The sequence below is a fragment of the Fusarium oxysporum genome, chromosome 1, assembly GCF_000149955.1.
Source record: "Fusarium oxysporum f. sp. lycopersici 4287 chromosome 1, whole genome shotgun sequence".
In the NCBI taxonomy this organism is placed as follows: Eukaryota; Fungi; Ascomycota; class Sordariomycetes; order Hypocreales; family Nectriaceae; genus Fusarium; species Fusarium oxysporum.
In genome coordinates this window covers 3,805,658-3,825,769 of record NC_030986.1, presented here as the reverse complement: position 1 = coordinate 3,825,769, position 20,112 = coordinate 3,805,658, and the positions used below count along the sequence as shown (strand labels likewise).

General features: G+C 48.4%; 9 protein-coding genes across 17 annotated transcripts; 6 read left to right on the top strand and 3 right to left on the bottom strand.

Annotated features, from left to right (window-relative positions):
* On the bottom strand, positions 1-2,204 carry FOXG_00706 (peroxiredoxin (alkyl hydroperoxide reductase subunit C)). Of its 6 annotated transcripts, XM_018377249.1 has the most exons (6): positions 1,629-2,204; positions 1,517-1,562; positions 1,281-1,446; positions 886-1,222; positions 724-831; positions 1-643 (listed from the first exon to the last, which is right to left on the bottom strand). In XM_018377249.1, the coding sequence occupies exons 1-4, from the start codon at positions 1,940-1,942 to the stop codon at positions 1,194-1,196; spliced, it is 555 nt and encodes a 184-aa protein (XP_018232939.1). In that variant the 5' UTR covers positions 1,943-2,204; the 3' UTR covers positions 1-643; positions 724-831; positions 886-1,193. The 6 variants fall into 6 exon arrangements, with proteins under 6 accessions (XP_018232939.1, XP_018232935.1, XP_018232936.1 ...); XM_018377245.1 differs by having other exon boundaries at positions 724-1,222; XM_018377246.1 differs by having other exon boundaries at positions 1-630; positions 724-1,222.
* Positions 2,205-2,625: 421 nt separating this feature from the next.
* FOXG_00705 (uncharacterized protein) lies at positions 2,626-3,816 on the top strand. The gene has a single exon (XM_018377243.1). It carries the CDS (start codon positions 2,967-2,969, stop codon positions 3,513-3,515), a length of 549 nt encoding a protein of 182 aa, XP_018232933.1. The 5' UTR covers positions 2,626-2,966; the 3' UTR covers positions 3,516-3,816.
* Positions 3,817-5,772: 1,956 nt separating this feature from the next.
* On the top strand, positions 5,773-5,933 carry FOXG_17931 (uncharacterized protein; the record flags this gene model as incomplete). Its single annotated transcript, XM_018397948.1, has 2 exons — positions 5,773-5,873; positions 5,912-5,933. 2 exons carry the CDS (start codon positions 5,773-5,775, stop codon positions 5,931-5,933), a joined length of 123 nt encoding a protein of 40 aa, XP_018232932.1.
* A 2,086-nt stretch (positions 5,934-8,019) lies between these two features.
* FOXG_00704 (uncharacterized protein) lies at positions 8,020-9,088 on the bottom strand (the record flags this gene model as incomplete). Its single annotated transcript, XM_018377242.1, has 4 exons — positions 8,020-8,037; positions 8,406-8,426; positions 8,634-8,726; positions 8,858-9,088. 4 exons carry the CDS (start codon positions 9,086-9,088, stop codon positions 8,020-8,022), a joined length of 363 nt encoding a protein of 120 aa, XP_018232931.1.
* Positions 8,156-12,630, top strand: FOXG_00703 (IQ domain-containing protein containing GTPase activating protein). Of its 3 annotated transcripts, XM_018377239.1 has the most exons (5): positions 8,156-9,670; positions 9,721-9,854; positions 9,905-10,153; positions 10,202-11,795; positions 11,846-12,630. In XM_018377239.1, exons 1-5 carry the CDS (start codon positions 9,469-9,471, stop codon positions 12,004-12,006), a joined length of 2,340 nt encoding a protein of 779 aa, XP_018232928.1. In that variant the 5' UTR covers positions 8,156-9,468; the 3' UTR covers positions 12,007-12,630. The 3 variants fall into 3 exon arrangements, with proteins under 3 accessions (XP_018232928.1, XP_018232929.1, XP_018232930.1); XM_018377240.1 differs by having other exon boundaries at positions 10,202-12,630; XM_018377241.1 differs by lacking the exon at positions 8,156-9,670 and having other exon boundaries at positions 9,676-9,854.
* Positions 12,631-12,777: 147 nt separating this feature from the next.
* On the top strand, positions 12,778-14,469 carry FOXG_00702 (aminoglycoside phosphotransferase). Its single transcript, XM_018377238.1, has 3 exons — positions 12,778-13,126; positions 13,180-13,796; positions 13,848-14,469. Exons 1-3 carry the CDS (start codon positions 13,028-13,030, stop codon positions 14,233-14,235), a joined length of 1,104 nt encoding a protein of 367 aa, XP_018232927.1. The 5' UTR covers positions 12,778-13,027; the 3' UTR covers positions 14,236-14,469.
* Positions 14,470-14,775: 306 nt separating this feature from the next.
* Positions 14,776-17,954, top strand: FOXG_00701 (uncharacterized protein). Its single transcript, XM_018377237.1, has 5 exons — positions 14,776-15,170; positions 15,227-15,881; positions 15,936-16,253; positions 16,303-16,366; positions 16,419-17,954. The coding sequence occupies exons 1-5, from the start codon at positions 14,879-14,881 to the stop codon at positions 17,301-17,303; spliced, it is 2,214 nt and encodes a 737-aa protein (XP_018232926.1). The 5' UTR covers positions 14,776-14,878; the 3' UTR covers positions 17,304-17,954.
* A 245-nt stretch (positions 17,955-18,199) lies between these two features.
* Positions 18,200-20,009, bottom strand: FOXG_00699 (small nuclear ribonucleoprotein D1). Of its 2 annotated transcripts, none has more exons than XM_018377234.1 (3): positions 19,828-20,009; positions 19,689-19,738; positions 18,200-19,617 (listed from the first exon to the last, which is right to left on the bottom strand). In XM_018377234.1, exons 1-3 carry the CDS (start codon positions 19,839-19,841, stop codon positions 19,310-19,312), a joined length of 372 nt encoding a protein of 123 aa, XP_018232923.1. In that variant the 5' UTR covers positions 19,842-20,009; the 3' UTR covers positions 18,200-19,309. The 2 variants fall into 2 exon arrangements, with proteins under 2 accessions (XP_018232923.1, XP_018232924.1); XM_018377235.1 differs by having other exon boundaries at positions 19,689-19,770; positions 19,828-19,981.
* FOXG_00700 (uncharacterized protein) lies at positions 18,230-19,045 on the top strand (the record flags this gene model as incomplete). The annotated part of the gene is made up of 1 exon (XM_018377236.1): positions 18,230-19,045. The coding sequence occupies one exon, from the start codon at positions 18,230-18,232 to the stop codon at positions 19,043-19,045; it is 816 nt and encodes a 271-aa protein (XP_018232925.1).
* Positions 20,010-20,112: the final 103 nt, after the last annotated feature.

Genomic DNA, 20,112 nt, shown 5'->3' with positions numbered 1-20,112 from the left:
CCGAACCTGATATCAACACGAACTGTAATCAAACAGTTGTCGTTGACTAAGAAATGAGTGATTGCAAATGTCGTTGGAGCAGCCACCTTGGAACTGTATAATGCTGCTGGGTACGTAGAGCTGCATGCGTGATGTCATTGACAGTACCAAAGGTGATGCGCTGCGAATGGTAAGCCAACTCAATAGACGCGAGAATGAGTTGAATCGTCCACTGCCACCACCGCTAAGAGTTTCCATACTCGCGCCGAGTTATGACCGTCAACCCCCAGGACAGCTATGACCAGCAATGGCTTCGACAAAATAGTATTATCTTAGCCAGAAATGTACCATTTGCAACAGAGTCTCGTGTAATGATACGCCCTCTTGAAGTTCGCAGGTGACATCAAAGATCTTCAAAAGCAAATGAGATGTGAGAACATTTACACAGCCACAGTCACGGGAGGATCCCTAACCTTTACCCAGCAGCTGAAGCCCGTGATATCCAAGGACTGCGCTTGAAACTTTGCACCTCCTTATGCCGCCACCTTTCCTATCACTGGACAAGTGAAACGACCAGCTCCTCCACCAGGCTTGCGTCGCAATATATCTGAATCAGAGACAGAAGGCTCAGACCAAACGTGTGGATGTGAGCTTTGCGTATTAGCTGAGGTTTGCACAGGTGAGGGGTTAGCGGGGGTAAAATTATGACAATACATCTACTACATGAAATGGAATGGTACTGACACTGAGCAGCTTACTCTGATGGCCAAACGGGAGTTCAAAAAACTGTGGCTGTAAAAGCATTGGGACGCATGATGGTCATGGAAGCGATGGCAATGTTGTCGAAAGAGTCTGAAACCGTGGCTCGTTGACCAGGAAGCCCATCTCACAGGTAAAGTATCGTACCAGAAGCGAAACACTGACAAGAAGGTCTCTTCAAAGGCAGTCTGCGCCCTTTTATTCATGTCAAATCGATATGTGACAAGATCGAGGAAGGATTTTGCTAAGAGGTTGATATTTGTGCAGATCGAGATGATTGGACGAGCAGGCCATGATGATAATAGGGGAGGTGTCAAAGTCAAAAGAACTTGGGTGATTGAGATATGAATCCCTATGAGTACTGTAGTGATATATTTGGATCACGAGATGCTCTCAAGATGTTTGAGACAAACGCCTACAGGACACTGCACCCAGATTTATAGAGATAGGCTAATCTAGTCGAGCACTTGCTCTGCCATGGAGACTAGTAGACTTGATGTTAGCCAATATGACATGATAAATGATCTTAGGATATTACTTACCAGCGCTACCAGTATTGTCAGGCTCCACGTACGCCTTGCTGACCTTGCCATCCTCCACCTTGAGGGCATATCGCTTTCCTCGCATACCACCAAAGACCTCGTACGCCTCGAAGCCAAGGTCCAGGGCCTTAGTGAACTCACCAGTAGGGTCACCAAGGAATCGGATCTGAGAGAAGTTAGAGGAATAAACTGGAACCTTGAACCAGGGGAGTTTTGTGTTAAAAATGTTTACTCACACCGGTCTGCTTGGCGGGGTCGAGCTGCTCGCTCCAAGCCTTCATGCTGCAATACAGTCAGAAACATGCCAGATTATTATTATATACGACGATTCATGATTGTTGAACTTACACAAACGGATCATTGACAGATACAACAAAGACCTGGCCAGCCTGCTTGAGCTTGGGGTGGTTGATGTAAGAGGGGATGTGCTTGCTGGAGCACGTTCCGGAGAAGGCAGCAGGAACGCCGACGATGTATCCATTGGCTGACTTGAACTCCTCCGCGAGATTGACTTTGTTACCGGGCGAGTCCTCCAGAAGGACGTCAAGGTTAGGAATCTCTTGGCCCACGCGGACAAAAGCACGAGGGGTTGAGTGGAAGCCCCGCGCAGCCAAAGCAGGCCTGGCGAGGGCAATACGTCGGATAGGAGCTCTGAAGGACATTGCCGAAGGTTGTTAAGATAAATTGTGAAGCGTATATGCTATTTCTAACAGGTACGCGTGGTCAATTGCTTCTTGGGTTGCCAATTGATTCGTGGTGGAGGTTGGAGCTTGGGACAGCTGCGGCACAAATGACATCACGTTGAGCTCCTTAGCGCAGTGGAGCTCGTTTGTTGAAAGCTGATGTACTGGCTTCTTGCGTGTGCTATTTTGCACGGGAAGATCATGATCGTGTTACACTAGCAAAATGGATTAATAATAATAATAATAATAATAATAATAATAATAATGCTTGTTGTACCTCTTCACTCTTCGGCAATTGGTTACTACTGTTTGCCTCGGGACTATAAGCTGCGCATATCCGCAGGTGGCCTCGCTGGCGAATGACCTCTATTGACGTGCTAATTCAGGTACCTAAGCTGAAAGGAAGGTATCAAAATCTTCTGCTAGAAAGGATTAGACCGTAGAAAGGGAAGACATGTAGCCGGTAGAACAATACCTATATAGAGTCTTCTTAGTACCATGTAGAATAACTTGTTGGTAAGGAGTGTCTGGTGAATAGTGATGAAGAGATCATCCTATTGGCCATTGCAAGGGTTCCTATTGTTGTTTTCTAGTAAAAATAGATAGGATGATGAAGGAATATGCAGCTGCTCAAACGGCGCTGCTATATACCTGCAGTGCCTTCCGTTATTTAAATGCATCAGTTTGCCCACACCTCCTGCTTGTATTCGCTATTGCTGCCCACGGCGGAGGAGAAAAGCTCAACCCCTGCCCACAGAGAGATTTCTAAATGCTCACAATTCAAGAGTGAATACGTATATCAACGTGCGAGTATTTCTCGGGCGAGTTTATTTGCGTCTCATCGTCACTTGAAACTACGAACTTTTCTACTACAGGCGGTTGAGCTTCCTCGAACGATTTCTTCGAAAGGCCATACAACGATATCTGATTGAGAAGCGAGAGAAGCCCAGGATAACAGGATGGATTGATTTTACCGACCATATCAATCATACCTAAGAAAGGCATGTATTCGACATTTGACGAACACGATACTCTGGGGGACCTCCCGCTTCAGCGACCAAATTTTACTCAACAGGCCACAAGTGAAAACCTGCCACACATCATGCTCGAAACTTGGCCTACACAGACTCCAACTTGGCGCCATCACTGTCATGTGGTTTACATTGTCGACTTCAGGGTTCATTCCCAACGTGGGCGAGGAGACCCCTCCTACACCAGTCGAGCGAACAGAACCCGCGATCACATAGAAAGTGGCTTATTCGTACAGACACACGCGAAAAGGATGTGCGGTCACTTTTACATGCCTCGAAAACACCCGATTTACGAGTATTATGTGCTTCAGAGTCAGAGACTCGACAACATTAGGCAGCACGAGTATTTCGAGTCCGATGCCGCCATCGGGTTCATATTCAAGAAGGATTACCAAAACTCCTTCTACCAGATTCTTCGGGAGATACAGTTACCGGACAAGAGAAACCCTGAGGACTCGGTTCTTTATCGACGCCATGACATCAACGTCCAATCTTCCCCCCCTGAGAACTCGACGGACTAGGTGACGGCTGTGCTTATAGTGATGGGAACAAGGAAGTTGTTGATGGAATATGTGCCAAATGACTGGTACATAGATGACACAGGAGTGTTCCAGGAACATGGTCGACATGAAACTGGTGTTCAAGATACTATTGTTTGCAAGGAGTCAACCTTGGTTGGGATCTTGTCGTGGAGCTGAGATACCAAGAGGCTATATCGCGGAGCGCTTTGCATGATATAACGTCAATGCAGTTATAGAAAAGATGTCATCGGGGGAATCTGAAACAATATTTCCTATGCAATTGAACAGTGTGGTGCATGATATATGTTACATATGAGTATCTAACAATCCGGAAACGCCGTCCGAGTGATGGAGTGTTTGACCAGATCCGCTATTCAGTACCACAACACTACCGCATGAATGTTGAAGTGAACTTGCGTTTTACGCTTGTATGGAGCGTCGGAACTTTCGTTGAAGACTGTTGATAGCTATTGCTTTGCTATCGAACAAAATCAACACGTTCAACTGCGTGCGGGATATCAAGGTCTGGAGAACCTGCGGTCGTGGCTACACCGATCATACTACCATCCTGGGAGTAGGGACTCAATAACATAGGACGATAAATATGGTACGTCTTGACTCACAGGCCACAGTTTCAATAATGATTGTTTAAAGACCTGACACCGGAATCAACCGAGCCTGTACATGGGTATTTGCATAAAGGTCACGTACGTTACACTCATGTGTACTTTTTATTCACAATGGAGGCGGCTAGGCTCGTCCCGTTGGCAGAAGGGTGTTCGTTTCAGAATTAATCAAGGGTTGACAGGCCCATCCGGAACCCCGGATGGAGAGGCAACACGAAGATGGAGGAAACACATCACCTGTGCGCATTCGATCGTGATGAGATGCTTGCTATGCAAGGGATCTCCTTGCGTCTCGGTGCGCTGGGGGCTACCTAAGTATGTATTGTCTCTGGGTAGAAACAGAAACAACATTTTGTATGTATGCTGGCAGTCTACGCCACATCTCAGACATAAGCGTCTTTAGGGCGAACAGAGAGTCCAGAACTTCGTCTCTGAATTAGCTTCTTGTAACCAGCATGAAAGGTTGGAGAGCACAGGTACATGGTGACAACACGTGGGGGTTAGCCCTCAGATCAAGCCTCAAGGTGTATTGTGGATAGACAACTCGTATCCTGATCCTGACCTGAGGTAGGTATTGACGTGAGTTGAGCTCAGAAGTCTTACGTATCTCAACATGGGACATGGTCGTTGAGAGTGGAGTTATCTCGATGTTAGCTCTACAAGTCTTCAACGCTGTTTCTTGGCCCATGTCTAAGCCGCAACCTCTTGCTTGGCAATGTATCCTCATGTGCAGTTACAAGGCAAGAAGGAATTAGTCGATGCAGTGTACCACCCGCTTTGACGTCCGCTTTCATTTCCTCAAAGTTCTAGGATCACGCAGGCTGAACTATCAGCTGAAGATGCAAGGTTCCAACTACTCCTGCATGTAAGTGCAGAACCGTTCAACGGTTGGGTTTGGCTTTCTGTCATTCCATTCAATCCCTTGCCTCAAGTGATATGTGAGAAGTGGCTGTCGAGACAGGTGGCTCCTAGCCTTGAACCAGCTGTTGATTGGTGATTGGTAGAAACGATGATTAGCATCCGAGTAGATCAGCCATCAGCATCTACCTTAGAGTGAAGGCTGGCGTTGTCTAGACCTCAAATCAGCTTAGCCATTGGAGAAACCGCCTTGTAACAATGTCATCTACACAATCCTGTATCAATCAAAGCCGTTGTCATTGAATGAAAGGGAAAGGTAATGGCGTGGGAAGACAAGAATGTGGAGCGATAACCTGCGCATTTGCGAAAACTACTTGCTGTTGTATTCAGCCATGTCTCGCAGATAGTCAACGTTAGCAATTCCTCGATAGACGAGAACCACAAATGGATATGAGAAGGATGTGATTCTGACGATCGCCGACCAGCTCGGTGCATCAGAAGTCTTCTTTCGGACTGCCAAGCGTCAAGTTTGCGTGACAAGATGCCGTTTTAACTGGGCCTGCTACTGTGATAATACCCAAAGATGGTGATCTTCGAAACTTTGAAGCCGTTTTTTATCGTTGCATTCGCAGGTTACTCTGCCGGCGATCGACAATGCCCCAAACCGCACCGCAGTCGTTGCGCGCACGACAGGACAGGGAGCCAAGAACCAGGTACAGTATAAGGTACCGTTAGACTCGGGATACATTCAGTTACTGACAGGGGGAGCTCGCATGGCAGGCAAGGGGACCTGGAAAGATGAGGCACAGCACGCCAGAGACATGGGTCTGAGTGAAGAGCGACAATGTGATGTGAGACATGCCACGGTTGGAATGTGTGTATAGGCGCTAACACGACGATGATAGTGTATAGACCAGTGAAAATGCAGCTCTGAACCCCTATCGTTGAAGAATAGATACCATCATTTGCGAGGAAACCCGTTTTCCTGGATAAAAAACGGGCTGACTAGTACAATGAAGATTGTCAATCAAAGCAGGGCCCTACAGTAGATGGAGTTGCTTTGGTTTTCTTTATTTCTCCACGACCAGTGGATTCACTCGCTCGCTAGAGCGTCATGACCTCACTCAGTCACACGGGCCTGTTTAGTGGTGCATCGTAAAGAGAGAAAATGGCGGGCATGTTTAGCTATTTGAAGCAATCTGCGAAAGGCCCGGCGACAAGATTACGACATTACAACAATGCAAGTGAAGTTCAATCTTCATCACCATCACAATAACATCGATAACCAACACATTGAACCACAACCAATTCCTTCCCCTCCATTATTACCCATCTCACGCACGCGGGCATCCACAGCGAGCCGTCCATGAGTGCCCGCATAAGCAGGTGCAGGCACTTTAGTAGAGCCTTGTGCCCTGTGTCTAGCCCGAAGCGGGTGATGGTCCAATCTACCCCTGACTTGGCATGCAAGGATGGGTCCCTTGTCTCTTGTTGCCCCTCAACAAGCGTTGATTGACAGAAAACTTGTGCAGACCTCGTGATGGAGAGCAGAAAAAGATAAATCCCAAGGGACGAAGGCACCGTATTTCGCAAAGATAAGGGTAGATGAATGTTATTATATCGTACGCCAAAGAATACGCCTCTGACTATGACATATCTCCGCCTCCCATGTACCTTGACCAATTCTAGTAGTACAAAGATACATATTGAATACAAAGAAGCTCAAGTTCTTTTCCTGGCATCTTTTTCCTTCCCTTGTCAGGCACGAGGGCTATTTTGGCGCCCCAAGCCCAGACCATCCACCACTGAGCACCTGTGGCAACCCTCCATTGCCCCTGTCTCCTGTCGTGTCGTTTTGGATGTTGGATGTGCTCTATTAACTTCTGTTGCAGGTCGGTATAACCGTTGGTGACTTGGCTTCAGCTTGGGCACCTAACAAGTCACAGCTTCTCGGCTTTTACTCATAGTGCTGTATCATTGAGGACGGATCCTTCAGCTGACCGAGTTCTCAAACAACCGAAGTTTGCTCAGAGTCTTTTTTTTTTTTTTTTTTTTTTTTTTTTTACCATACTCATCCTTGTATTTGGTCATATCTATAATCCTTACCAACTATTGAACCAGGATCCTCCCACTCACAGCCCAACCATCCAAACTACTTGCTGCATGTGTGTTTATCTGCACTCGTTAAAGAGCTCTTGAGATCATCCCCTCTGATCGACCATGAGTCTGGCGGTCTGACGACCAGAGGATGATCAATCGCTTGTCCAAGTAACCAAGCTGCCACCAAGTCTTCTTTTCCTCAGAAGAAACACGAGAGGTTTGCACTACCAAATCAGACTACAAGCCTCTGTCAAAGAAACCCCGCCAACGCCGCAATTGCAACGCCTCCGTTCCACATGATTTCAAGAGGCGACTGGCTGTTCAGATTATTTCTTTATAGAAGCAACAAGCAATTGAATTGAGCCTCGAGACTTTTGTAGTGAAAGAAGATAAGTACTGTACTCCGTACAGTTGACCTTGATCGGAACCAGGGGGTCATTGCAGAGCCCTTTGTTTCTCGCCCGCAAAATCCCAGGGTCTCATTAATGAATGTTAGGGTTTTTACTATGTAGTTACCCAGGGCCAACAACGTTAGCAGTCCGGGTTGTTGCTGATCGTCATTGCACCTGTGGGTTCCCGTTGCAAGAGCCCGCTCTAAAAACGATCATGTTTTTGGGCGGCGTCACTCCACTCTGTCTCCCGTGAGTTTCGCCTCTGCCCCTGATCCCAGCAGGTATGGAACCCTTTCAGGGCTTGGCCTTCTTCTGTTTCTTATCTATCTTACATATTTACGTAGTATGGCGGCTGGTGGTATGCATGGCAAGCGTGTTTTGGTGAAGGGCTACTGCGGGTGATTTTGTTAATAGCTAATGCTTGATGATTGACCGTTGAACTGTGTCCCGTCCGTTGTGTTAAATTTAGGTTTTGATGGAAGGTAAGGCATTTGCAAAATACAGTAAGCCTTCAGGTTGAGCTAGCTTCTAAGCTCTACACCAACTCTGTAAGGTAGGTACCTAATACTCATTCACCAGCCTAGCCAACCTGAAGGTGGTAGACCGGCCACGTTATTCCATTCCCATCCATACCACCCAGTTCGCCTTGACTGGGCATCATCATCATCACCATCCATCCATCCATCCACTACCGGTATTGGTCTCCCATCTCAGTTCAGGTACCGATCAATAGGTACTGTACTGCACGTAGCTGGTCGGAATCTCTGATTCGCCCTCCCTCCCTCCTCTTTCCCTTGGTCTGCCACCTCAGTCTTGTTTCTTACCTACCTTCCATGACATTAGTTGCCCCTGATTCCTACCTACCTACCTTACCTTAATACTTACCTTTCTTCTTGGCCTCCTTTCGGACGTACAGTAGTAGGCAGGTTCTCTACCTAGAGTCACACAAACTTATCAGGTTCCTGTCACTTTTCTTCTGGATATCTTCTTCCGTTCTTCCAGTTCTTCTTCAGCATCGATCATTTCCCTTGTCAAAAGCAGTTCATTATCCTTTCATTCATCATCGCTGCTTGTTTCGCGCTCGCTTTAATTCCTCCTATTCTCCCCACACACACACGAACAAGTGCAAGCCCACAACGCACGCACGACCCTGCAGCGTCGAACGCCAACGATCCACCGACCGTCCCACGCGCCGTCTCTCCCTCCTGAAGTCCGCGTCTCAGCCGTGCATAAATCTGTCCGGAAATACACCAAGATCCATGTCTGGTACCTTGCAGTCCACTATCTAAACTACTCTGCTCCAAGTACCCTTTTAGCTCAGGTACTTCGCTTTTGGTTGCCTTGCCTGTACAATTCCATCACCCACGGCCCCCCTTCCCCTTCCTGCCTGTGCCTTGTCCACCACCAACACCACCACCGCTACCTCCACTTTCGCTATCACCATCAACCTGCCGCCGTTTTGTTGTTCGTTTTGCACTTCTTTCTTCCTTGAACGCCTCCTGCGCTCCTCGCGAGATCGAGGATTTTCAGAATTTCGCATCGCGACATACTGTCGCTCCCATTGAGCTACCGTTGCCGCCTCTCCTCTGTCCACCATCGCTTGTTTCTTGTCCTTTGTTTTGCGAGCGAACGTATTGCCGTTGCGCGCCTCCAACCGCCGTGCTCGTCTCATAACCGTCGTCGATACCTCCGGTGATACAATCTTCGTTATTTTTCGACTACCCGCTTTTGTACCTCGAAACCGTTGAACGCCGTCTACGCCTCACTGCTTGTCATTCACCTCGAACTGGTCGTTGCCTTCGCTGCCACACTTGACCTCGACTCATCGTAATTGGGATAACCTGACTCGCTGCCCTTTGGCTGTTCTGGTCATTTGCGGAAGCTTTTGGCTCAGCACCTGCGCAATTGCTGCTTGTTGTCTGGGACTAGAGGCATACAGGCTGAACCCTCGTTATCTTAAATTGCAGTAAACACACTATGTCCATCATGTTACAAACACCATCTCGAGCTTCTACCGCCTCCTCCTCCTCTTTCCAGCCTATATCACGCCAAAACACCATGTCTTCCTACGACGGCTCGCGCTCTGCGCGCCAGTCGAAGCGCTACTCGATGTCAGCTCTGTACATGTCAATTTCTGCCAATGAGGGAGACCTACAGATTGAAGATGAGCTTGCCAAAGGTAGGCCTACATGCACATTTCAAGAGGATAAGCAACTGACCTCATTCCAGCACAAAAGGCGCTGCGTGATCTCAAGTCTAAGATCTCATCACAGTCAAAGAAGAACTTCGTTTTGGAAAAAGATGTGCGCTATCTAGATTCCCGAATCGCGTTGCTCATCCAAAACCGTATGGCCCTGGAAGAGGTACGTCTCCAACCAACATGGAAGTGAACGAGTTCTGATTAGCATTGCAGCAAAACGAAGTTGCCAGCCATCTCGAAGATGCTCTTGAAATGCAGCAGGGCGTCTTTCCTAACGACGACAAAACTCAGAAATACGGAAACCTTTTGTTTCTACTCCAATCTGAGCCTAGGCACATTGCACATCTCTGCAGGCTGGTCTCGATGTCCGAGATTGATTCGCTCCTTCAGACTGTCATGTTCACTATCTATGGAAACCAATACGAGAGTCGAGAAGAGCATCTCTTGCTCACTATGTTCCAGGTAAGTTTTTCACGCCTTGGAAAGAAATACACGTCTCACATGCTCTAGTCCGTCTTGACATACCAGTTCGACAACACACCAGACTACTCCTCCTTGCTCCGCGCTAATACGCCCGTCTCTCGAATGATGACTACATACACCCGAAGAGGTCCTGGTCAAAGTTTCCTCAAGTCCGTGCTTGCTGATAGAATCAACGGCTTAATCGAGCTGAAAGATCTTGACCTGGAAATCAACCCCCTCAAGGTCTACGAGCGAATGATTGAACAGATCGAAGAGGATACTGGCCAACTGCCTCCCCATCTTCCCAAGGGAATCACTGGCGAACAAGCCGCCGAGAACCCTCAGGTTCAGGCCATCATTGAGCCCCGCTTAACCATGTTGACCGAGATTGCTAATGGCTTCTTGACCACCATTATTGAGGGCCTCGAGGAAGCGCCTTATGGTATCCGTTGGATCTGCAAACAAATCAGGAGCTTAACCAAGCGCAAATACCCAGATGCTAATGACCAGGTTATTTGTACCTTGATCGGTGGATTCTTCTTTTTGCGTTTCATTAACCCTGCGATCGTTACCCCGAAATCCTACATGCTTATCGACGGAACCCCGGCCGAACGACCCAGACGAACTCTAACATATATCGCCAAGATGCTTCAGAACCTCGCGAACAAGCCATCCTACGCCAAGGAGCCGTACATGGCTAAGCTTCAACCGTTCATTCATCAGAACAAGGACAGAATCAATAAGTTCATGCTCGATCTCTGCGAGGTCCAGGATTTCTATGAGAGCCTCGAGATGGATAATTATGTTGCCCTATCAAAGAAGGACCTTGAACTTGAGATCACCCTCAATGAAGTCTACGCTATGCACTCGTTGCTTGACAAGCATCATGACGAGCTGTGCAAGGATGACAATTCGCACCTTGCTATCATTATGTCGGAATTGGGATCATCACCCCCTCAGTTGCCGCGAAAAGAGAACAGAGTCATCAACTTGCCTTTATTCAGTAGATGGGAGTCAGCTATCGGCGATCTGACAGCAGCATTGGATATCACGCAGGAGGAAGTTTATTTCATGGAAGCCAAGTCGATTTTCGTACAAGTCATGCGATCGATCCCAGCAACTAGCGGGGTAGCCAGAAGACCACTGCGACTAGAACGCATTGCTGATGCCGCAGCTACAAATCGCAGTGATGCAGTAATGGTTCGCAAAGGTATCCGGGCCATGGAACTGTTATCCCAGCTTCAGGAATTGCGCGTTATCGACAAGGCCGATCAATTCAGCCTACTTCGGGACGAAGTTGAGCAGGAGCTTCAACATCTCGGATCACTCAAAGAGGGTGTTATCACTGAGACCCAGAAGCTGCAAGAGGTTTACAAGACGATCCGTGATCATAATGTTTATCTCAACGGACAACTCGAGACTTACAAAAGCTACCTGCACAACGTTCGATCACAGAGCGAGGGTACTAAGAGAAAGCAGCAGAAGCAGCAAGTCCTTGGTCCGTACAAGTTCACACACCAGCAGCTTGAGAAGGAGGGCGTCATCCAGAAGAGCAATGTTCCCGACAACAGACGGGCTAACATCTACTTCAACTTTACTAGTCCACTACCCGGAACATTCGTCATTTCATTGCACTATAAGGGTAAGCTACTCTCGTTCTCTTGTCACTCTAGCATGCTAACTTGAAGACAGGTCGCAATAGGGGTCTACTTGAATTGGATCTCAAGCTTGATGATCTGCTTGAGATGCAAAAGGACAATCAGGATGACCTTGACCTGGAATATGTCCAGTTCAACGTGCCAAAGGTGCTGGCATTGTTGAACAAGCGCTTCGCGAGGAAGAAGGGCTGGTAAATGATCTATAATGACAATACGGCTCTCAGCCACAAACATCTCGACACATATTGATCCATGTACTACGACCGCATCAGACGGAGGGGCTTGGCGTTATGGATACTGATACCACGGAATATTCTGTTCTCTTCACCTTGGGCCAGGAAGCTACTCGGAGGGCTTGTCACCATGGTTTCTTTTGTTAATTTTCATTTGTCTGTTTCCTTTTGGCATGAGCATTCCTTCATGTCTTGCGTTGTGGTGGTGAGACGGATATGGATGGATGGATGGATGGATGGATGGATGGATGGATGGATGGGTGAGGTGGAAATCAGCGAGCAGGAAGGACTATTCTTTTATATACCGTTTGCTTGTTTCTTGAACGGCGGTATTCTGCTTCGGCTGGTCCGCGGTGGGAGCCTGTTATGCGGAACCTTGATTATATGTGCATGCCAGTAGTCTGTTAATGAGATGGATATTATTCTTCAAGGCATGTAAGAGTGGTGGCAGGATGATCATAGCTAGGTAGGCTTTAGGCCTTGAACAGTGATAATGAACAACGGGATTTGAGTTTTATAATGAAAACTTGAATTATTACATCCATATAGGTGAATTGTTACTTGGCATGCCTTGAAGCACGAAACACTGATTGATTACAAACAAGATTGAGATAGCTGTTGAACATTGACCTAGGTACGTCAGATGAACCGAGGAACCGAACGAACCTAGGGATTGTGGAGAGCTTGGGGAAGAGGGGCCACTAAAGGTCTGTAATCCCCCAGATCTGAACCTCGGCATCTTTAGTGACTAGCAAGGGGCCAAATGTTCAAGGTAAGCTCATCGAGTCAGTTCTCACATCCGGGGTACAATAACTCTTAACATTGCAATTATCATTTAACCGTAGCTCCGCCAAAACCATTCTTCAATTTATCTTTTATAACCTCCGACTTCTATCTCGTGACCCTGAACAAGCGAATCGACCGTCGATCATCCTTTCTTATATCTACTCACCTGATAAAATAGCCACATCACTGTCCTAGGGATGGCTGGTAGAATTCGACAGCCCGTCGATGAGGCGGCGCTTGAGAAATACATTTCTGAGCATGTCCCAACCATCAAAACACCGATTGATCTCAAACAGGTGAGCGCTCTGCTCGTGCTCTTCTCAGTGTGATGGCTGCTGATGTCACACAGTTTGGTTTCGGTCAATCCAATCCTACATACCAGATTACTGCTTCAGATGGCCAACGCTTTGTGATGCGCAAGAAGCCACCTGGAAAGCTCCTTTCCAAGACGGCCCACAAAGTTGAGCGCGAATATCGCATCATGCATGCTTTGGAGAACACTGATGTTGCTGTACCCAAAACGTACTGTCTATGCGAAGATGACTCTGTTATTGGCACGCCGTTCTATATCATGGAGTTTCTCGATGGACGTATCTTTGAAGACTTTACCATGCCAGGCGTACAACCCGCCGAACGTGAGGCTATGTGGCGCGATGCCGTGATAACATTGGCACGGTTCCATGCAGTTGACTACAAGAAGGTCGGTCTGGAGAAGTTTGGCAAACCGTCAGGTTTCTATTCGCGACAGATCAACACGTGGGTAACTATCTGTGGTAGCCAGGAGAAGGCCGTCGATATTGAGACCAAGGAGCCTGTTGGGAAGCTCCCCCACTTTGAGGAAACGGTTCGCTTCTTCAAGAACGAGCGTCTGCAACCCAAGGACCGGGCAACACTGGTACATGGAGATTATAAGATTGACAATCTGGTATTTCATAAGACTGAACCAAGGGTCATCGGAATCTTGGAGTATGCTCACCTTTCCCAACTCGAAGCCAGTTACTAAAACATATTCTACAGTTGGGAGATGTCTACTGTTGGCCACCCGCTCTCCGACATTTGCAACTTTCTTATAAACTTCTACTCGGCCAAATCCCCTGGTGCGACTCCTTATGATGCATCCGGATTCCTCCCCGGCAAGACGCCTGGTCTTCCACAACCAGAGAAGATCCTGGAGTGGTACACAGAGGAGAGTGGATACGATCCCCGGCCAGAGGTTCCATGGGGAATGTCGTTCAGCATCTGGAAGCTGGCTGGAGTTTGTCAAGGAATTGCGGCGCGATATGCGCTCAGACAGGCGAGTAGCGAGAAAGCGAAACAGCACGCTGTGACGAGGGGATCTTTGGCAAAGTTCGCTTGGGCATTGGCTAAAGAGGCTGGTGCGGATGAGACTGGGACGAAACTGTAGGATTTGCATTGTTGTAATGCGCGGAATGTCTGAGATTGGTGTCCCATGTGCAGATCTAGGCTTCACACAGTCTAATAAGGGCAAGCTCAAGTGGATATAGTATAAGTTTGTTAGATGTCAGATAAAATAAAGAAAGAGACGGATTGCTAAGTCACTACCACTTTATAAAGAACCCCCTTCCATTTGTTTCCGTCAGAGAAATAATCAAGGCATTAACATCTTGGGGTTGGTATGATCCAATCACTGGTGTTTTAGAAGCAGCACCCCCAAGATTCAGATCCGAAACGCTCCAATGGGCCAGGCGTTTAGTCTAATGACGTTGCACTTCTGTAAACAATTCCTCCCTCACAACCTGAAATTGAGGATATGCCTATACTTCAAATGCTGATATCACCCGTGGCATTGATCAATTACCTCTGTCCCCTCTTCGCAAACTACCAGGTCCCTGTATCTATCCAATAGCGCCTTTACATGACCTCTGGGGCGTTTCAAATCATCCTATCTTATCGCTCGCTACGCCGAAAAGGGACAAAACTTGATTTAAATCATCACCGACAACGCGATAACTGCAGTTCATCCTCTTTGTCCTGACCTTGTCCCTCCCTCAAGTATTACTACTATAGGATTGCTGACTGGCCTTTTCATGGCTGGCAACACCCGCCGGCGCATCACGTTGCCGGATCCTGAAGAACGGCGGCCTTTACTGAGTCGGCTCAGTACAAGCGGCCCAGAGAACCGTGATGCCCTGTATAGTTGCATGACAGACCCTCATAGTCACTTACCTGTGTATACCAACATACACCGTATTCGTCGCGACATCATCAGCGTTGTTGAGGACTATCTGAGCCTCGCCCAGCTGCAGGATCTGAGAATTAATGTTACAGTTGTGCGGCCGTTGGTTGATAAGTTCTATGGCCTCAACGACATTTCCATCAGTAAGAGAAGTGCTGCTCACCCCTTTTGAGGGCCCTTTACTGATATGATCTGATAGTCTACTGTTTGCTGGTGAATCGTGCTCAGTTTCTCGAAGAGCAGTCTCATCTCAATAACCGTCACAATGTCAACTTCACACGTGCTACTCTATGTGAGCTCATAGCTACGCGCATCCTGAGACGCTTTGGTGAAGTGCATGATGATGGCCACGACGGCCTTTTGCTTCTGGCTCATATTCTAGTCGCTGGCTTTGAACCCTTCCAGAATGCCCCAGAAGAGATTCGAGAGGAGGCAGAGCGCACCACCTCCTGGGTTGATTACAAGACGCTGCCAGCTCTTGAGGTGGCCATTGTCACCGAGAGCAAGCATTTCTTGAGTTCAGCAACTTGCCAAAAAGTCGTCAACGCCATCTATGAGGGTCGAATTGTCTATACCCCCTCGACATTTTGGGACATCATCCCTGATCATTACAAGTTAAAGCCCATCTCTATTTATGACCCTCGCGAGTCCCCTCTTCTCAACCAATATCGTCTGATTGTCCCTCGAACCCGAAATGTCCTCGAGTCAATCCAATTCGCTACGCTCCTCACTCTCTACGTTGCGGTTATGGTTCTTAGAAGGAAAACCCGCTATGGACCAACAGAAGCAGCCTTTTCTATCTTTGCTTTTGGATGGGGCTTGGATCAATTTGCTACTATTCTAGCACATGGCTGGTATGCTACAGACTTTCTGGTCGTGTTGTCGCTCAAGTACTAACCTTTTAAAAGGAGCGTCTATACCCAGAACCTGTGGTCATTCCTTGACGTGGCTTTTGTTCTCATCTACTGGGTATATCTTGTATTGCGGTTCTTGGGCTGGAAGCTTGGTGACGCGAACCTTGACGAACAGGCATTTGATGTGCTTGCACTCGCCGCTCCTGTCTTGGTTCCGCGGCTTGCTTTCAATCTGCTGAGCGACAATCTCGTGTTCTTGTCCCTTAGGTCAATGATGGCGGACTTTTTCTTCCTGACGGCTCTATCTGCTTGGTGTTTCTTGGGGTTCCTGCTGTCACTTCTATGGCTCGGCGAGGGAGCACACCCCATCCTGTAGGTTCCTGCACCCACCTTGGTGAAACGTGGTACTAATATGCATCAGAACAATATCGAAGTGGATGATCTATATCTGGTTTGGATTGGATGGAACAGGTATCCATCGATCGGTCAGTCTTCGTCTCCCCCCGTACGCTTGACAAATTCTGACATCTCTACTAGACCGAGTTTCACTGGCTGCTAGGACCTAGTGTGATGGTAGCCTTCGCTTTCCTCGGGAACACCCTCTTCCTTACCATCCTTGTATCGATGCTTTCCAATACATTCAGCAACATTTCGTCAAACGCCATAGCGGAGATCAGTTTCCGTCGAGCAGTTCTGACACTTGAGGGCGTCAAGGCTGACGCTGTGTTCGCATACCAACCCCCATTCAACATCCTCGCCGTATTCCTATTCATCCCGCTTAAATTCGTCGTGAGTCCGCGCTGGTTCCACAAGATCCACGTCACAGCGGTCAAGATTCTGAATCTCCCTCTCTTGCTCATCATCGCTGTTGCTGAGCGCCGTCTGCTCTGGCCTTCCCGTGAGATCGAAGACCCAACCGAGATCAAAGCTCCGCCCCCGACAAAGAGCCAGTTTTGGAAGAAGTGGCGGCTGACGGTTCACCGAGACCTTCGCGCCGTCTTTCAAGTGCCGCCGCCTGATACTGTCCACGACGACATCGCTGTCGATGATGATCTCACGCATCATCTCATCCGTCGGCAGTTCACACGCAATGCGACAAATGATATAGAGCCCCGCAACCTACATAACACCCCTAGGCCTGATCCCGGAGCTCGACGCCCATCACGACGGGATTCTATGTTTCCCGGGATCCCACCCCAGAAGCTTCGAGGATCTTTCTCCGAGAATGACATGTTTGAGGGAACTACAGATAGGCTGGCCAATATGGAAAAGGCGATACGGCGCATGGAAACGATGCTATCTCGCCTAGTTCCATCTGTCGAAGATGCCATCGGCGATGATGAACTGGAGCAAAGCGGGACACTTAGGGGAGACAATACTGCCGAGTCGTCATTTAGAGGTTTAGCGGATCCTGAGTCATGATCATTGCATGGTGTTTGGGTATGAGTATAAACAGAACTGCACACGCGGAGAGTCAGGGAAGGGCGTTGCGATACAATTTATTGTGGTGGCCTTTTGTTTTAGCACTGATTAACTAGCACTGTTGGAAACATCCTGTCACCACACAGCCAACCAACCTTCCTTTTCTACCTTGCGAATAGAACTTCTTTTTCGTCTTTGTCCCTCAGCAATAATTCCAAGGCATTTTTTTCTTCTTGCGACTGATTTCTGAACACCTGAGAATGTGCACTCTCACATATTTCCAGCACAAAGAATGCAAACACACCTGGGTTATCCTCACGGAACCCTGCGAGCCACTCATGGGCCTCAACAATTGCCCGACCTTCTGTGATGGTACAGCTAAGGAACCACCAAAATTCTATAACACAAAGAGCCGACCATGTCCTCGATGCCAGCTGCACGGTGTATACGATCGTAATTTGGTTCGGATGGTGGAAGATATGGGCTGGGGAATCAAATGGGGAGTTGGGCCAGGACAGGATGATTGGGGTTGCGAGGTGAAGTGTGTGATTCTTTGAGGCGATCGTTGCGACGGATTTTAGTACGAGCTTCGAGTTTCTGGTGTTTTTATACCGGTTTGATCAGGGAATACCTCGATCAACAACTGTAGGTTTCTGCTGCCTGGTTCATGCACCCCCAAGATATCCATCCATACTGATGCAAGTGAATCAGATATGTCCTTTCCAGCCCAACAAAAGGCGACCAGTTCGAAGCTGAGCCCGTTACCACTCTGCTATGATCCAGAGATTCGCGGTCCACCAACAGCAGCTTTATATCCGTATTTTGTTCCTATTAACTATTTAGTCTCAATTTCTTGATTCTAAGGACATACATCACGTGCCGCATCCACCCAGTGTCATCACAAGTTTTCTATCTATAATCTAACCATGAAGCCTCACCACAATCACAACGTATTTTCACATCGACAGGCATACATCATGCTACCAACACCAGACACTTCGCACGTCCCATACGAGCGAGTCTACGAACCTGCCGAGGACTCATACCTCCTCTTGGATACGCTCTCATCTGCTGCAGAGACCGAGTATCTCCAAAAGGCTTTTCCCGATATAGCGCCTCTCGTGGTGGAGGTCGGCACAGGCTCAGGCGTCGTCCTCGCTTTTGTCCACGCACATGCGCAAAAGCTTTTTGGCACGCGCGAGGTCCTTACTGCGGGAGTTGACATGAACGCCTTTGCGTGTCGGGCTACAGTCGGGACAGTTGCAAAGGCAGCTTCTGACAACCCCGACTCACATGCATTCTATCTGGGCTCGTGCATGGGAGATCTCACAACCCCATGGCGCGAGGGCACCATTGACGTCCTCATTTTCAACCCGCCATATGTGCCCACGCCTGAGATGCCTGCCAGACCAGATTCGTTTACCGCAGACGACCTCGCAGTCAGCACAAAGCCTTCATTTGACGACGATTCGTATCTGCTGGCCTTATCTTACGCAGGCGGCTTAGATGGTATGGAGACAACAGATAGACTGATCGAGGCACTACCCCAAACCCTGTCCCGACGCGGTTGTGCCTACCTCCTCCTATGCGCTCAAAATAAGCCAGATCAAGTCAAGAGTCGCATCGAGGGGTTTGGGTCTGAATGGCGGGCTCGAACTGTTGGGAACAGCGGCAAACAGGCCGGATGGGAGAAGCTGCAGATCGTAAGGATATGGCGAGACTATTCAAAAGCCGTAGAATAAAAAAAGATGTTGCAATGGAATTGGGGCGTGTGAGAGCATATATTCAGATATCTTTCCACAACAAGAAAAGCGATACCCACCCCAAGCGGGTTCATACAGTTTTAATGGCCAAACAACCCGAACGCCAGGTTCCATTTGAATGTGATATCTTCGCGATAACGTGGTCACTCCACATTAACGACGCGCATGTGCGCTTCCATCCTTTCCCTATCTTGTCGTTTCTCCTAAATCTTCCCGTGACCTTCTCGTTTAGGGCCGTCCACTCTAAGGCCGTCCTCCGCGACCGCGGCCTCCACCACGCCCGCGTCCCCTGGGACCGCCTCTGCCTCGTCCTCCCCGTCCGCCCCGCTCGGCCTCCTTTCGTGCCTTGTTCTTGGGCTTAGGTGCGTCGTCGATAAGCAGTGTGTCGAGGGGTAAAGAGTCGGGCAGGATAAAATATCGGATTGTAGAACCTCGAATGTTCATGGTCTCGAGGGAGATGGGCTCCTGCCCCTTGATGGTCATCTTGACGGTGCGGAGGGCGGTGTTCATCTGGGGAGAGACTGAGGAAATAGTGCCATGAACAATGGTTCCTAGACGACAATTAGTACACGGCTGCTCGCATGGCTGTAAGCTCGCTCAGGGGTAAGGAGCAATGTGTTACCATTTTTCAACTCAATTGTCACCGTTTCGTTGGCGCATTTCATAAGAAAACTAGTCGTGCCAAGTCAGTACGGAAGCTCAAACTTGACAAGAAGCTCAGCACAATCCAAGTGTGCGCAAGAGACAGGGCGAGTTCTTACCGAACCAGCTTCATGTTGGCTATTTGAGAGGGTTTAGGCGCTTAAACTGCTGTATAATTGATCGGGGGTGAAGTCGGCGGTTTTTAGGCGCGTCGTCGTGGGATCGATTTGGCGTGAGGCTGAGAGGCTGGCTATCGAGCAAGGCCGCTTGAATTGTCGGTCGGAAAAATCGAGGGTCGGAGCTCCAGGCATTATCCCCACGTGACCTCGTGCTGCGAAGCTCGGTGTTTGGGTAGTTCCCAACACAGGTTGCGTCATTGGTGTTCATATAGCTTATCGATAACG

Excerpts from the sequence above, each read along its gene's own strand:
- FOXG_00705 (XM_018377243.1), top strand. The coding sequence starts at position 2,967 with ATGTATTCGACATTTGACGAACACGATACTCTGGGGGACCTCCCGCTT.
- FOXG_00699 (XM_018377234.1), bottom strand. Across the intron at positions 19,618-19,688 it reads GACAATTGAGTTGAAAAATG|GAACCATTGTTCATGGCACT; the intron begins GTAACACATTGC and ends ATTGTCGTCTAG.
- FOXG_00703 (XM_018377239.1), top strand. The coding sequence starts at position 9,469 with ATGTCCATCATGTTACAAACACCATCTCGAGCTTCTACCGCCTCCTCC. Across the intron at positions 9,855-9,904 it reads ACCGTATGGCCCTGGAAGAG|CAAAACGAAGTTGCCAGCCA; the intron begins GTACGTCTCCAA and ends TTAGCATTGCAG. Across the intron at positions 10,154-10,201 it reads TCTTGCTCACTATGTTCCAG|TCCGTCTTGACATACCAGTT; the intron begins GTAAGTTTTTCA and ends CACATGCTCTAG.
- FOXG_00702 (XM_018377238.1), top strand. The coding sequence starts at position 13,028 with ATGGCTGGTAGAATTCGACAGCCCGTCGATGAGGCGGCGCTTGAGAAA. Across the intron at positions 13,127-13,179 it reads CACCGATTGATCTCAAACAG|TTTGGTTTCGGTCAATCCAA; the intron begins GTGAGCGCTCTG and ends GATGTCACACAG. Across the intron at positions 13,797-13,847 it reads AGGGTCATCGGAATCTTGGA|TTGGGAGATGTCTACTGTTG; the intron begins GTATGCTCACCT and ends CATATTCTACAG.
- FOXG_00706 (XM_018377244.1), bottom strand. The coding sequence starts at position 1,942 with ATGTCCTTCAGAGCTCCTATCCGACGTATTGCCCTCGCCAGGCCTGCT. Across the intron at positions 1,563-1,628 it reads TCTGTCAATGATCCGTTTGT|CATGAAGGCTTGGAGCGAGC; the intron begins GTAAGTTCAACA and ends ACTGTATTGCAG. Across the intron at positions 1,447-1,516 it reads ACCCCGCCAAGCAGACCGGT|ATCCGATTCCTTGGTGACCC; the intron begins GTGAGTAAACAT and ends AACTTCTCTCAG.
- FOXG_00701 (XM_018377237.1), top strand. The coding sequence starts at position 14,879 with ATGGCTGGCAACACCCGCCGGCGCATCACGTTGCCGGATCCTGAAGAA. Across the intron at positions 16,254-16,302 it reads GAGGGAGCACACCCCATCCT|AACAATATCGAAGTGGATGA; the intron begins GTAGGTTCCTGC and ends AATATGCATCAG. Across the intron at positions 16,367-16,418 it reads GAACAGGTATCCATCGATCG|ACCGAGTTTCACTGGCTGCT; the intron begins GTCAGTCTTCGT and ends CATCTCTACTAG.